Source organism: Meles meles, chromosome 21 (assembly GCF_922984935.1).
Source record: "Meles meles chromosome 21, mMelMel3.1 paternal haplotype, whole genome shotgun sequence".
NCBI classification, from domain to species: Eukaryota; Metazoa; Chordata; class Mammalia; order Carnivora; family Mustelidae; genus Meles; species Meles meles.
Window position 1 is genome coordinate 21,320,953 of NC_060086.1, and position 15,656 is coordinate 21,336,608.

Sequence of the window (15,656 nt, forward strand, 5' to 3'; positions counted from 1 at the left end):
GGCCATTGCACAGGTGGCCGCTGACCTGAGTCGATGTTGAGCCAGTTGGTACAGACAATCAAAGTGGCTTCATGGAGGACCACAGAGGGTCTCTGTCTTGGCTGGGGCCCTCCTGAGGTCAGGACTTCCAAATATGGGGGCATGGAGGGGTGGATGCTGCAGTCTGTCTGAGTCCCAGACTCCTGGCCTGCTCCACAAGAGTCAGTCCCCCAGGAGCTCATTCCGAACTTGAGGCCTCTATCCCTCCACAGCCCCTGGGAAGGAGGCTTATAGCTCAAGTCCCCTCCACCTTGCACTATGAGAATGTTCCATCTGTGACCATCAGGGGAATGGAGTGGTGGGAATAAGGGTTGATGGAGTCAGTAGAAGTTTGGGCCACCTAAGGTGCTTGTCTTCGTGGGATCCTTGTTAGACTAGTGTGACATGGGGTCCTCAGGCCTGAACTGTCTATTGCTAACTTGGCTAACAGATTCTCTCCCATTGCCTTCAGGAGTCCCAGCCAGGGACTCCAGGCTTGCTCCTCCCTGCTCTCTCTCTGGGTGACGGCCAGCATGAATGTGGGGACACCCAGATCTGACCACTCCCCTGCAGGAGGCTTCCCCTGCTCTCACTGCCCTTGGGATGAAGGGGTCTCCTCTGTCCAGTTCTGGCCTTCACACATGACCTCTGTGGCCCAGCCATGCTTGTGGTCCTAAGTCCTGCTCTTGGTTTGCTTTGCCTTCCCTGGACCCTTCTCCAGAAACTCCTGAGACTCTCCAGCCTGGCCCAGGCTGGGTCCCGACAGTGGCCTTCTGCGGTGGCCTTCTGGGTCTGGTGCAGAGCCGGCACTGAGCCACAGTGAGGCCCTGTGTCCTCATAGGCCCCTGAGTCCACACTGTAACCCTTGATGTGGGAGTTGTTGGCATTCCATTTTACGGATGAGGAAACTGAGGCCCAGCAAGATTTACATAACTTGCCCCAGATCACAGAGCTAGTAAGGGAGGAAGTGAGATTTGAATCCACGCTGGCTGGCTCCAGAGCCCTGCTCTTGTCCCTGCCTTGTCCCTTTCCACTGAAATTGTATTAATGAGTCTTGGAGTAAAGCCAGATGACCAGCCCCCAACTTGGCTGCCCTCTCCTTCTCCCTCCTTGGTGCAAACCTCCCCAGGTCTGCCAGTTCCCACCACCAACGTCCGTGGGGTCTACACTGCCAGCTTCATTACCCACTCCTATCCCAGCCCCCAAGTCCTGTTCCCCTTGGCATTGGCTTCTGAAGGAATTTGCCTCCCTCTCCACACATAGAAAGGTCCAGATCTCCAAAGCCCGTGGCCTTTTCTCATCTCCATCCTCATTCTACTTGACCTTCGGGTGACATTCACAACAACGGCTCCTCCTTCTTGGATTACTCATTTCTCTTAGCTTTGCTGCTGAAGGAGTCTAGCCACCTCTTCTTCCTCTTTGCTTGTGTCATTTCTTCATTCGTTCTTTTAACAAATATTTACCAAGCACCACCTGTGCCATTCCAGACACTGCTCTCAAAGATAGCACTGAACACAGTAGATAAAATCTCTGCTCATGTGGGGCTCTCATTATGGAAGGGGAGCAGGCCACGCATAAGTAAACCAAGAGATAACACCATTTTAATAATGAAAAATAAAGCAGGGCAAAGGGTAGAAAGTGACATGTGTTTTGGGGGTGGTAGCTACTTGGATGAGCATTCTGGACAGAGGGCACAGCAAGTGCAAAGGCCCTGAGGTAGCTTGAGTGTGGTGGGGGAGGGGACATCCAAGGGTGTGCAGTGGTTTGACAACCTGCTGGGACCTTGAAAGCCAGGTGGGGAGTTGGGTTTCATTTCAAGTGCAGTGGGAGACCTCCAAAAGCTTATAGCAAGGGAGAGATTTATTCAACATAGTCCTGAAGTCCTAGCCATAGCAATCAGACAAGAAAAAGAAATAAAAGGCATCCTCATTGGTAAGGAAGAAGTAAAACTTTCACTATTTGCAGATGGTGTGATATGCTATATAGGAAACCTTAAAGACTCTACCAAAAAAACTACTAGAACTGATAAATTCAGTTAAGTTGCAGAATACAAAATCCATATACAGAAATCTGTTGCGTTTCTATACACTAATAAGGAAATAGCTGAAAAAGAAATGATGGAAACACTCCCATTTATAATTGCACTAAAAAGAACAAAATAAAAAAAAAAAATAGAATAAGATACCCAGGAATAAACTTCACAGAAGAAGTGAAAGACTTGTCCTCTGAAAACTATAAAACACTGAAGAGAGAAATTGAAGAAGACACAAACAAATGCAAAGATCTTTCATGCTCATGAATTGGAGAAATCAATACCGTTAAAAGGTCCATACTGCCCAAAGCCATTTACAGATTTCACGCAATCCCTCTCAAAATACCACGAGTATTTTTCCCAGAACTGGAACAAACAGCCCTAAAATTTGTATGGAACCACCAATGACCCCAAATAGCCAAAGCAACCTTGAGAAAGAAGAACAAAGCCGGAGGTATTACAATTCCTGATTTCACTATATATTAAGGGCATTTACGTTTTTATAAGATTCCTGTATCTCAACGACCAGGGATGCTTGTTCAAAATGTGGACCCCAGCCTCTGCTCGCATTTGTGGCATTGGCTTCCGGGGGGGGGGGGGCAATCTGGGAACGTGCATTTTCACCATCACTTGCATATTTGAGAATGACTGCTTTAAGCAGAGATTTATTAACCTGGAAATTACTGAGGGTTCAGCAGACAGAACTCCTGGGATTCAAGAGTTTGGGTGGCAAAATGTTACAACTCTACTCTCATAGCCTCCAATTGGGGGTCGGCATTTCCCTCCTAGCCCTACCTGGTTGCCCATCAGAATCAGAGTTTTCATGACATATTACAGGGTTTGTACGGATCTCAAAAATACCATGTCCCTTCTCGCTGCTTTGAAGCCCTGGGAGCTCTTAGAACTTGTTATTTATGCATTAATAAAGAAGCATGTAGGTTAATATTATACATTTGACTTTTTAAAAAAAAAAGTCTTAATGACTCCATTTCAATGTAATTCGTTTCCTTTGCAATTTTATGTATGTTTGTTTGATGCATTTAAAAACATGACTCCGAGAAAGAGTCCTTAGGTTTCATCAGATGTCATAAAGGTACATGGCCCAGAAAAGGTGTGGAACCCTTGCAGAGAGCTGGGGGTGGGTTGGGGGGGCACTCAGGCCGAGTTGGATGCCACTCCTGACTCCCCTTGCCAGTGCATGGGACCTGGGGCAGATTACTTTCCTCCTCTGTGCTTCTCTGACCTTATGTGTAGCCCCTATCTCGAATGCTTGTTGGAAGGAACCAGCCAGGCCACCCAGTGTGTGTGTGTGTGTGTGTGTGTGTGTGTGTGTGTGTGTGTGGTGGGGGGGGGTGAACGCATCAGGACATGCCCTTTCTTCCACTGGAATGTAGGGTTCCAGCCAGGCTCGTCATGGAGGGGGAGCTGGGCTGGCTGCACTCTGAATCCCAGCTTTGCCACTTACCAGCTGCGAGCCTGGGCTGGGTAGTTAACAGCATTGTGCCTCAGTTTCCCCTCCATAACCTGGACTTAACAATAGCACTCAGGTCATAGGGTCTTGTAGGATGAGATGAGTTTCTCTTTCCAAGGACCCAGCACAGTGCTTGGCTCTCTCTGGATGACAGTTTATAACATGGTCATTATTAAATTTGGGGTTCCCAGAGGGCTAGATCCAAGTCCTGTTCCCCTCTGTATCCCCCATAATATCTGACACAGAGTCTGGGTTTGGGAACTAGGTTTGCTGCAGTGACTGCTCTTTCAGGTGAGGTAAGGGAGAAGGGATACTTGTTCTAAAGGTCAGGATCAGGGAGGACAGATCAGATGCCACCGAGGCCATAGGGGACAACGGATTCAGCAGGGGGCCACAGGGACGCAAAGGGCAGAGGGCTAGAGCATGGCTAGTCTTGGGGGTCCTGAGCAGATCTTGAATCTGGATAATCCAGACGACAGCATCTCCCTACCACCTGCTGAGCCTGGCTTTGTCAGGCTTGAGACGGATGAGTTTTTGTCTGCTGCTTTCCAAGCCTCAGTGTTCCCATCTGTTTAATGGGGACAGCTAGCATTCATTGGGTCCCACCATGAGCTAAGCCTTGGTTATGCTTCTTGATGTGCTTCTTTAATTCTCACAAGGGGTGGGTGGGGAGACTGAAGCTCAAGGCCACACAGCAAGTCCGTAGCAGAGCTGGGGTTTGCCTAGATGTCTGATTCCCGGGCCATGACTTAAGCCATGGGCACATCACCACCTCACGGCAGGGAAGTCTTTCTCTTCTTTCCTCCCTTCCATAGTGGCCAGTCCCGCTTTATGCTCACAGAGGTGTACTAGAGGGTACTATTCTTCCCCACCTGGCAGCTGGAGTAGGAACCAGTGGGTATCTGGGAGGTCCCTCGGATACTGTGTCTTCCTGGGCAGAGGGCAGACATCTTCCCTGAGCCCTGATCATTTCTGTCCCCTGACTGCCTACTTCCTGGCTTCTTTTTTCCATCTCACTACTTCCTCTCAGCTCTATTGTAAAAGACTCTGCTCCCCCTCGGGGGTGTCTTCCACTCCATGGCAGGATCCTATAGGGAATGGTGGGGAGTGTGGCCAAGTGCAGAGGGCATACCCCGCCTGCGGGAGTAGCCACTGCTCGGTTCTAGCCAAAGTCTTCATGTGGCGACGTGGCCCTGGCCTGCCAGGCTTCTGCAAGAATCCAGATTCTCATGCGGTTTTCCCATTTTTAAATGTTGGCATCTAATTCAAAATTTTAAAAATACCACATATACCAAGAGAGGAAGAGAGAGACGCACACACGGAGAGACCGACAGACAGAGAAGGAGAGGCAATGAAAAACCCAGAAAACAGAACAACAACAACAAATTTCAGAAACTTGTCTTTGGGCCAGTTCACAACTTCTGACCTCCCCTCTTCTATTTCCTTTGCCCGCACAGCAGCCCCATCTGGGGAGAAAGAGAGGCCAAGAGAGGTGAGAGCACTTGGTCAAGACGATGGTGGGGGCAGGGGGCAGTGTGGGGTTGGGGACCAGAACTCAACCTCAGTCTTCTCAGCTTTTCCCACTACACTCCCCAGGCCCCAGCCTGTGTGGGTCCGAGTTTATTTCCAAGACCCACTTCTGGACTCTAAAGAGGAAGAAAACTCATTGCATCTGATGCTGGAGGCCAAGGTCACCATGACACATCTCAAATGCTCGGTGACTGGTCCCGGATTCCAACAGAGCAGTTTCTAAAGGGCATGTCTGCTGGAGTCATTTCTAAATTGTTGGGGACTAGAGCCTTGCAGAACTCTGGGGGCAATAAGGTCTTGTCAGATCCCGTTCTGGTGATCCACTGGTTTGTCCACGTGTGAGCTCAGAGGAGAAGGACTCGTTTCTGCGGTCCTGGAGTGTCAACTTGCTACACCAACGTTTGCTGAGGACCTGTGATGTGCCAGGAGCCAGACCGGGGGTGGGTGGTTGGGTGGGGGGCGGTGTTTGCAGCCATGATCTCATTTAACTTGTCCGGAAGACGTGCAAGTTTCATACCATTGATTCTGTTTTATGGCCAAAGACATTGAGGCTCAGAGAGGTTTAGATAGAGATCCAAGTTCAAATCCAGACCTCTTTGTCCCCAAGTCCAGGCTCGCTCCACCTCAGGAAGGCATCTGCTGGAAGGGTTGGAGAAATTGCCTTCTTTGCTGAGGTTAGTCTGGAGGCTGCAGCGAGGGCCTGGGGTGAGGTTTCTTGGAGGTGGTGACCTTCTCTGAAGAAAGAAGGTATATTAGATTCTCATGGCTGTTGTAACACATTAGCACAAACCCATTGAGTTAAAATGGCATTTTTTATCTTAATATAATAATCTAATAATGGCATTTATTTTCTTATAGTTCTAGGGGTCAGAATTCCAAAATGAGCCTTAGGAGGCTGAAATCAATTACAAGGCAGGCGTGTGTTCCTTTCTGAAGGCTCCAGATGAGAACCGTTTCCTCACCTTTTCCAGCCTCTGGAGGCTGCTTGCTTTCCTTGGCTCATGTCTAACGCCATCTCACTCCAACCTCTGCTTCTGTTGTCCCATCTTCTGCTCCTGCCTCTGGCCCTCTGGCCTCCCTCTTATAAGGATGCTTGTGATTACATGGGGCCCGTCTAAATAATCCAGGATGACGTCCCCATCTCAAGGTCATGATCACATCCACAAAGTCCCTTCTGCTGTGTAAGGTAATATACTTGCATGTTCTGGAAACGAGGATGTGGAGATCTTGGACGACCCCAGAGAGGACAACACTTCAGGGCCTGAGGCCAAGCCTGAGGCTCAGGAGGGCATGGAATGCACAAGCAGCCATGCTGAGGGTTGGAGGTGCGCAGAACTGCTTAGGACCCACGTGTCAAGGGCACCAGCATTTGAACTTTGTCTGCTAGAGCAGTGTTCCTCAAACTTGACCGTGCATCTGGATCAGCTGGGGACCTGGTGAAAATGCAGACCTTGAGTCAGCAGGTCTGGGGAGGGACTGAGAATCTGCATTTTTCACAGGCTCCCGGGGGCCTACAGCTGCTGCTGGTGTGCAGATCCGCTTTGAGTCGAGAGGCTCTAGAGAAGGAGGGCTCTAGAAAAGATCGCGATGTGGCAAACAGTCCCACCCAGGCTCCTCGTTTCCTGAACATCACACTGGTTGGCATTTGAATGGCATTCTCATCTCAAGCCCTCTGTTACCCGACGTTTTTGCACATCCTACAAGAGCGGCCACCAAGGCTTGCCACCGTGACCTCCAGTCCAAGCCTAAAAGGTTCTGTCTGACTCAGTGAAGGAAGATTCCCGGTGCCATGACACTGGCAACTCACCAGCCTTCTTGGGCCTTCTCACAAAGGACTTGGGGCCGGGGTGGGCAGGCGGACCCTCCGGAAACAGCTCTTAGATCCGTGTTCTGGCTCCATTATCTCAATGTGGGCATATTTTTTAGAGCTGAATTGTCTTTCCTTTTAATCTAACTCTTTTCGTAACTTGGCACCCTCCTGGGGTGGAGGGTGGCGTGGTATTTGCTGGAACCTTCCCTGTCCCTGAGCAAGCTTGATGACTGAGGGCTTGCTGGATGTTTCACTCCTACATGGAAGCATCAGCGAGGGCCATACAGACTCTTAAAATGTACTTCGCTGTAGAGAGTCAGGGATAGAAATGGCTTTTGCCATCTTCATAATAGGGGGGCTGTTGACTCACGGACTCACGAGAGTCAGACGGGCCATGAAAGGGTGAAGGGGACCATGTAGGGTCTGTAGTGACCCAGACGTACGTGCTGTGTTTGAGGGGAGCAGCCCCAGCTGAGCCCCATAGTCATCATCCTACGGGGATGAGGGTCCCGAATTGTGTGTGCACCCGTTTTGCACACGAATCCAGAAACCTGGATCAAATTGCATGTGAAGTCTCCTATTTTTAAATGTTGATAATGAATTCAGATATTTTTAAAATACTGTGTGGGCCAAACAAGACATTTTTGTGGGCAGGATTCGGCCTGTTGGCAGCTTGTTTGAGAATCCACTTGTTTTACTGGGAGGGAAACTGAGGCCCACAGAGGCTCAGGTACCTTCCAGGGGTCCTTCAGCGTCAGCCGGAACTCAGGGCTGCTGACACGTGGTGCAACCACCATCCACCCGCCTCACTGCAGCTCCTCCCCTCCACCCCATCCCCACCGCAACCCCTGAGCCTCTCAGAGGGCTACCCTGCTCCCCAGCCTTGCAATATTAAGCAGCCTGGGAGGTGGACGGCAGCCCCCACCCCAATCAACCTCAGTCAGTTCTGGGATGTGGGCACATCCTAACTCCTCTCTGGGCTAACGTCTCATCTGCAGTTGGAGGGCTCGGGGCTCGGTGGGCCCCGGAGCCTCTCCCTGCAGGTCCCTGAGTTCTCTCTGGCCTTTTCCTCCCAGCCCCTGAGTATCCCTGCCTCTAAGCCTCAGTATTGGCTTTGCGCAAACAGCAGCTGTCATGAAGCCATTTGCAGCCCCGGAGGTCCTGGCCCACATCATTTACATGATTTAACTTGCTGGGTTTCAGGGGGCGTGTCTCTGAGCCCACAGCCAGCAGCCACAGCACCACGATTTATTGATTTGACATATTAAACTGATGGATTTGGTGGGGGGGGGATGTTTTATCCCGAAGTGCCGCCCTGCCTTGGTATTTCACCAGATTTTACAACAGTTCCCCTCTGCACCCCAGATGGGTTTTATTTGTCCAGTGGCTGGGAGGGACTTGTCCAGGCTGCCCACCCCTTGGATATGTCCCATGGGAATAACAACATAAACAATAATAGTAACAGTTCGTGCTTATATAACTAACCTGCTGTCCACCAGGCACTGCCCTAAGCACTTTGCTCATCAATTAACTCGCTGTGTCCTCACACAGCCCGCAAAGTGGGTATGATATCCAGCCTCAGTATTCAAGCGAGAAAACATATCCATTGGGAGCATGTCGCTTGCCCCGTCTCCCAGCTAGTGCCTGGCAGAGCCGGGCATCCTCCGAGGTGGCCCGGCCCGGCTCCGTGATCTTCATACCTGTGCCCCACGGCCACTTATAATTATTCTAATTGCTCATAATTATACTCATTAGGAAGTAACAGTAACATGTAGCTTTCTCGAATACTTCCCAAGTGTCAGGCTGGTGTGATTTATAGATATTGTCTCATTAAATTCTCAGGACAAATCTATTATGCCCATTTTTCAAACAAGGAAACCAAGGGATAGAAGGAGAAGGCCCCCGGCCAAGGTCATACATCCAAGACCTGGTTCCCACCCAGTGATCCCCCACACAGCCACACTGGCCCTGGGAACCATCTTGGCTAGGGAGGGACCGGGGACGGGAGGGAAATTGTTCTTGCAAACCCATCAGTTCCATCCATGGAGGGTCAGAGTTGGTGTCTTGAAGCTGTTTTTTAAAAAGGCAAGAAGTGCGGCTAACAGGACCAGCTGTCACCCCACGCCCCCTACCTGATGAGAAGCCATTTCATTTCTTGTGCCCCGGGAGGTCACCACTTCTCAGCTGCAAATCGAGGCATTCATGCCAAGTTTCAGAGAGGCGAAACAATCATCCCAGTGATTACAGAGACTTTCTGGGCATCACCAAGGCAAGACCCTGTCATCCAGGCCAGGGGTGTCCTTTCCGACCCCCTTGATTCACACGTGTGTGCCTCCGTAACACGCATACTCGCGATGAGCATGGATGGGCGGCCATGACCTATGCGGTGATTCCCGAAGTTTCATTATTCAAGTTCCTCCTTCTCTGTGTTTGCCAGATGCCAGCATCCCCCCTCTAGCATTGACTCAATTTCTGAAGTTGACTCAAATTTTTTTTTTTAAACGGGGTGGGAGGGGCAGAGGGAGAGGGAGAGGGAGAATCTCAAGCCAACTCCATGCCCAGCGCAGAGTCCGCCCCGGGGCTCCATCCCAGGATGCTGAGCTCATGGCCTGAGCGGAAATCAAGAGTTGGATGCTTAGCTGACGGAGTGGTCCAGGCGCCCCCGAAGTTGACTCACTTTCTTATACCTACGCTAAAAAAGGAGCTTTTGATTAGTGGTGCTCATGTTTGAGCTCGTCAGCATCGCCTGGAGAGCTTGTTACAACACAGACGGGTCCCAGGGCCCAAGAATTAGCATCACTTCTTCCCGCGTGCGGCTGCGGGTTGGGGCCCACACTGAGACCACTGGCTTGGATCGCTGCTCTAATTGGATCCCTTGCCAAAAACCACGACGTGTTGGGGAGGGTCCCTGCAGGAAACAGAATCTCCCAAATGCTCCAAATGAAGGCACTTTGATGAAAAAGTCCTTATAGAGGAATGGGAAGGGCTAAGAGAATTTGAGGCCCCCGAAGGCTGGCAACGGAGGGGAGCCATTACCAGCCTTGGGTGGGCAGGAAAAAGGGTGGGAACAGCCAAGCCGCAGCTGCTTGGCTCCCACAACCCTTGGGAGCTGTGGTCAAAGTAAGAAAATGAAGTTTCTGCCAGAGAAGGAGAACAAGACAGGGAGCGGAGCAGAGAAACACTGACTTTCCTCCCCACCCCACCCCCCATTTCTAGCTGGTGCCCTTCTTTGTTCATCCAGAGGGTGGGGGAGCCTGGGGGTACAGTCCTAGGAGTCAGGGCCCTTGGGGCACAGAGCATGTCAGAGGGGAGCTGAGAGCAGTGGGGAGGACAGGAGAGGATGGGGCTGATGGAGACTCACCAGCCCAGAAGGAAATTGTCTAAATGTCCTTCAAGTCTGCCTAGGAACTGCTGGAGATCTTGAGCCCTTTCCTGGACTTTAAACAATTGACAGCTGATAGAAAGGTGTTAAGGACCCATTAGCACCAAAGAGGGACTCTTTTGATTGAGGTGATAAGAATTTTAAAAATAACAGAGAACCGAGTGGCTTCTTCACTTTTTGACTCAGACAATTTCGTGTGGTGGTGAGACACGGTTCTCTGGTGGAAAGCCCAGATATGTGGATGGCACCCCCCAGTGTTACCCACTTGGGGTACTGAGTGGTTCACATCAGGCTGCCACTGGGGGTGGAGGGTGGTGTCTCCCCTCCCATCCCCAGTCCAGCCTGCTGTAAAGGTGGGTGAAGGTAGGGGGTGGGCTCTGGGGACTGGGGTAAGCACAGGGGTGCAGAGGTCCATGTGCCAGCAGGAGGCAGTGTGCACGGAAGCGTTGTGGGAGGGACGGGTGGGACACCCACCCAGTCGCCTTCAGAGCCTTCGCCCCGCCACCCCTCCCCGAGTACGGATGTTCCCATGGATGGGTCTCCCACCCTTTGCTCTGAGACGTCGTGAGTGCCCACGTCTTGCCAATGCCCGCACCTTTCTGCCTGGGCTCCGGCTACGTCCCGGGCAGCCCTTTGGGTCCTGCAAATAATGTGGACCCTCATGGTCTTTTAGTCTTAGCATCACCTCATTCTCCATGAAGAACGTTCACCTTCTGCCTCAGTTGCCCAAGCAGGGCACATGGCCCCACTCTGGTCTCCTCCCTGTTCCTTTGCCACCACGTTCGTAGTCAGAGCCCCCAGAGCCCATGCCTCGGAAGTTATCGGGCTCCCTGCTTGTCCTCACCTCCCGCCGTTGCCATGGCAGCCCACCTCCAGCAGGTCTCCCCACCCACGCAGCCTTCCAGACCCTCCTGACAGGGGGCCTTCCCTTGCTAAGACCCTGAGGACCTCACCGCCTAAGCCTCATGGGTCAAGTGCACCTTCCACAGCCTGGCTTCTGACGTCCTCAAGACCTGTCTGCTTTTCCTTGTGACCTCCTACCCCCCACCCCTCACCCTGACATCTGGTGGGATCTGGGAGGATTGAAGTCTACCCTTCCCCCATCCCACTGGGTGGCCACACTCTTGCAGGAATCCTGGCTCAGGAATTATCTGGAATGCCAGAGACGGTGGAGATGAGAGCTCTGGCCAGGGAACCCTGTGCCCTCCAACCCAGGCGGGGCCCCTCTGACCCACCCCAGGGTGGAGAATGATATGATTTCAGTGTGGCTCCTGGAGTCAGAGAGGCCTGGGTTCGAACCCAGGCTGTACCACTTCCTAGCTGTGCAGGCTAGTTGCTTAGCCCCTCTGATCGGAATTTGTTCATCTGTAAAGTGGGTGCTGCCTCACTACGTCGTATGGGCGTGGGGAGGTTAACAGGTGAATGCTAGTGTCTGAGGTCAGCTTCCTTTAGAAGCAGACACTGAGATGAGGATTTACATGTAAGTCTTGTACAAAGGAAATGCCCCAGCGGAGAGAGCGGTAAGGGAGTTGGGGAGGCAGGACAGGGAAATAAATCTGGAGAGAATAAGAAGCCTGAGTAAGCCTAACCAGGCATCAGAGAGACTGGTGCCTGTTTCCCCACAGTGAACTTACTTATTTTCTGGGCATCTCGGCCTCTGACGCCCCATCCCAACTCTCAGCGCATCTGAAAGAACAGAGCTGCATGCTGCTGTGAGGGGAGGGAGGAGGTGGGAGGGATGGAGGCCTGGCCCTCAGCCCATGTGGGCAGGGACAAGAGCACCGCCCCCGGGGGGTGGGGAATAGGGACTCTCTGGGGGAGGTGCTGAGTCAGTAAGCAGCACAGTGGTGAGGGGCGGCCTCCACTTGCCACCAGGGCAAGGCAGCTAGGGGCGAAGGCTGCTGGGAGGGAGGCCAGGCCTGGTGGGAGCTGCCGCCCTCCTGGTGTGGCTCAGCTCACCCCACATCTCTTGCCTTCCTCCCTGCTGCCTTGGTGGGCCTTGGGCCAGAGAGGGGCCTCAGAGGCTATAAGTGTGCCTTGCCAGGGGGTGTTTTAACAACAGCCGGGCTGCCAAGAGCACATTATTCTTTTACAGAAATCCAAGGGATTGCCCAGGAGATGTGATATTTTTGTAGCCAAAAAAAAAAAAAAAAGAGAGAGAGAGAGAGAGAAAGAATTTCTCCACAGCTCTGAAAGCCTGTTGTGCTAGGAATGATAGTGGGCGTTTCAGAATCTGGATTCTTCATCAGGGAGCAGATAAGGACTGAGAAATTTCTGTCCATTGCCTTCATTCACTAAATAGTATATATTAGATGTCCCTAGCACGTTCCCAGTAGAAGGAACAATTTTATAAAGGCAGAGAGGTAGGAAGGACATGTGTGACAGGTTTGGAGAACAGACTCTTTGTTGTAAGGGATAGAAATTCTACCTCAGACTGGCTTAGACAAAGACAAGGACTTAAATGGTTCATGTGATAGAAAAAACAAATGACTGGGAGCTTCAGGCATGGCTGGATCCAGAGGCTCAAACAATGTCATAGGACACTATCCTCCTCCACCACAGTGCTTCCTTCCTTGGCATTGGCTCTGCATTTGGAAATCCCTTGCCCTTTGGTGACTCTGTCAGCTCCATCTTTATACCCTTCCAGGCTCAAACCTAGTAGAAAGAAAGGACTTTCTTTCGCCAATAGTTCCAGTGAAAGTCCTGTGACTGACTCTCATTGAACTGACTTGGGGCATACGTCCATCTCTGGCTGGTCAGGCCTGGTCCATAGTCCCTTCTTTAAGCTAATTTTTTTTAAAAGATTTTATTTATTTATTTGACAGAGAGAGATCATAAGTAGGCAGAGAGGCAGACAGAGAGAGTGAGAGGGAAGCAGGCTCCCCACTGAGCAGAGAGCCTGATGTGGGACTCGATCCCAGGACCCTGAGATCATGACCTGAGCCGAAGGCAGCAGCTTAAACCACTGAGCCACCCAGGCGCCCCCATAGTCCCTTCTTTAATGCTTGGGTCTTGTTCTAACAGTGATTACTGTGGCTTGGAAAGTAAGTTACCGGATGCGTTACATTTTCTCCACCCATCCTTTTTCTCAGAAATCTTATCTGCTCCCACAATTGCATTTCTCTTTCATGACCCTTGACCTCACTCAAGCGCCCCTAGGCTCCATTTCCTGGGGCATGGTGGGGACGTGTTCCTCCCACACAACAATAATATTGCACAAATTGAGCTGTCACTAGATGCTAAGAACAAGCTCTTCACATTGCTGTCTTATGGAATCCTCACAGCACGACAACACTATGAAATAGGTGTTATTATTATCCTTGTTTTATAGGCGAAGAGACGCAGGCATAGAGAGGTTCATTCCCGAACCAATGACTAGAGTCAGGGGGGGTCCTGAAGCTCCAATTGACTAGATAGGAATCATGTGCCCGAAAGTGGAGCCAGGATGTGTTAGCTGCAACTGAACTACACAGACGAGAGAAGGGAAGGGACACTCCAAATGAAAAGCTTGTGGTGGTGGTCGGGGGGGGGGGGGCAGTGGCGGTGTGTGGGGTGGAAGAAACAGATGTCCCCTACAGTAGGTGGCAGATGATGGCAATCCAAATTGGAAAAATTGGGGAGAAAAGGGAGCTGTGGTAGCACAGGGAAAACAAACACTTGAGGAGCCAAACCACTGGAAGGACAGAGGTGCAGTGAGCCTTCAGGAACAGCTGGAACCGGGCGCTGCCATAAGGCTCACACTCTCATCAGAGCTGGTCTTCCGGTTCACTTCTGCGTTTCCAAACGCAGACTGCTAGGGAAGGGCTCTGATGGGCTGATCTTAGGTCACGCGATCATACTGGGCCAATCAACTACGTCCAGGAAGGGAGCCCCACCCCTTTGAACATGGCTGCTTCCGGGACAGCCACGAGGTTGAAGGTATGGCAGGAGCTCTAGTGGTTTCTAGAAAAATGTGGAGTAAGGTCAATGAAAATGTAGGAGTATGCTCCTAGCTGCAGGGGACAGAGAACACCGCCCTGACCAGTTTAGCCACCGGGAAGCCCTCGGGGCTGGGGATTGGCCCAGTGATGTCACCTGCCTCGCACTCGGCTCCGAAAAGACAGTGTCCGCTTCATCCTAAGGCGGGTGCCTTCCGGGCCATCAGACAGCTCCCAGGAGCAGTCAACTAGCAGATGAGGAGAGAAGGAGAGAATCCGTCCAGCTGCAGGACGGAGGTTCCTTCCTCCTGTCAGAAGGGGTCCCGCACTAGTAAGCGTCACCCCTAGAACCTCGGGCTCCCACTGACTTGGACTTGGGCTTGGGCGCCTGAGCCAGTTCTGGGGACATGGCCGTGATCCACTGTGTCATCAGGACGCACCCTAGAACTGCGGTCCTTGTCTGGGTTCCCCAGCCGATGGGCGTGGGCTGGGAGGTACGCCGGGAGGGGCCACCCTGCTGGGTCCCTCATCTCACGGCCGCTCTGGCCCTGTCGTGCAGGGGTCCTGTGGCTGTCGGTGGTCTCCGAGGTGCTCTATATCCTCCTGCTGGTGGTTGGCTTCAGCCTCATGTGTCTCGAGCTCTTTCACTCCAGCAATGTCATCGACGGGCTCAAGCTCAACGCCTTCGCAGCTGTCTTCACGGTGCTGTCAGGTAAGGGGGAGGGCCTCAGACAGTGGAGCCTAACCCTGGGCTTCCGTGGGAATGGACTGTGGGTGCGGGAGCTGCCTTGGAGCTGAGGCTTGGCTGTGCCCCTCCCCCTCACCCCCCAGCTGGGTGACCTTACACCAGTCACTTCCATTCTCTGAGCCTCCGTGTTACAGTTCGTAACATAGGATTTATCTGCTCACTTATTCACACCTTTGGTGGTTATTGAATATCTATCACGTGCCAGGTGTTGGGCTAATCATAAGGACTGGGGTTTTAGAAAGGGACAGTTGCAGCTTTGGTGGTGTTTCCCATGTGCAGGAGAGAGAGGTGGATTGGCTAGACACATATTCAGGAGCTGAACGTTTTACGGCCGTGATGGATGCTATTTGCGGGACAAGGCAGAGAGAGGTGCCTTTTGAGAATGAGTGGATGATGATGTCTTCCATAGGGATATGAAAGGGGGGCCCTTTGGGGGGAGGCAGGACCATCAATCATCTGCTTCAGTTTATGTGCCTCTGAGACATTCATGTGGAAGCCGAGAGAGCCAACACTTCTGGAAGCTCAGGGACTAGCATGAGGGTGGGCAGAGATGGTGCAGAAAAGCCCCAGAGCCGGGGATTTTGAGGGCTTTAGGGAGAATGGGTTGGTCAGCCTTGTGATAGGACTCAGGGAGGTGGAGACAGACGACTCCAAGAAAAGGCCACTGGATTACGTGGCCAGGTGCCCAGAGTTGTTTCAACAGATCCAGGTCAGGAGGGGTTAAGCAGGGAATGTGCCAGAGGGAGTA

The 15,656-nt window shown here is 51.9% G+C and overlaps 1 protein-coding gene across 3 annotated transcripts in view; it reads left to right on the forward strand.

The window, feature by feature from the left end:
- GSG1L (GSG1 like) overlaps window positions 1-15,656 on the forward strand; it is a 200,274-nt gene that overhangs the window by 112,063 nt on the left and 72,555 nt on the right. For all 3 annotated transcript variants that reach the window (XM_045993678.1, XM_045993679.1, XM_045993681.1), the window contains exon 3: window positions 14,720-14,872. In XM_045993678.1, coding sequence (XP_045849634.1) covers window positions 14,720-14,872 — 153 coding nt within the window. The remainder of the gene's footprint in view (window positions 1-14,719; window positions 14,873-15,656) is intronic.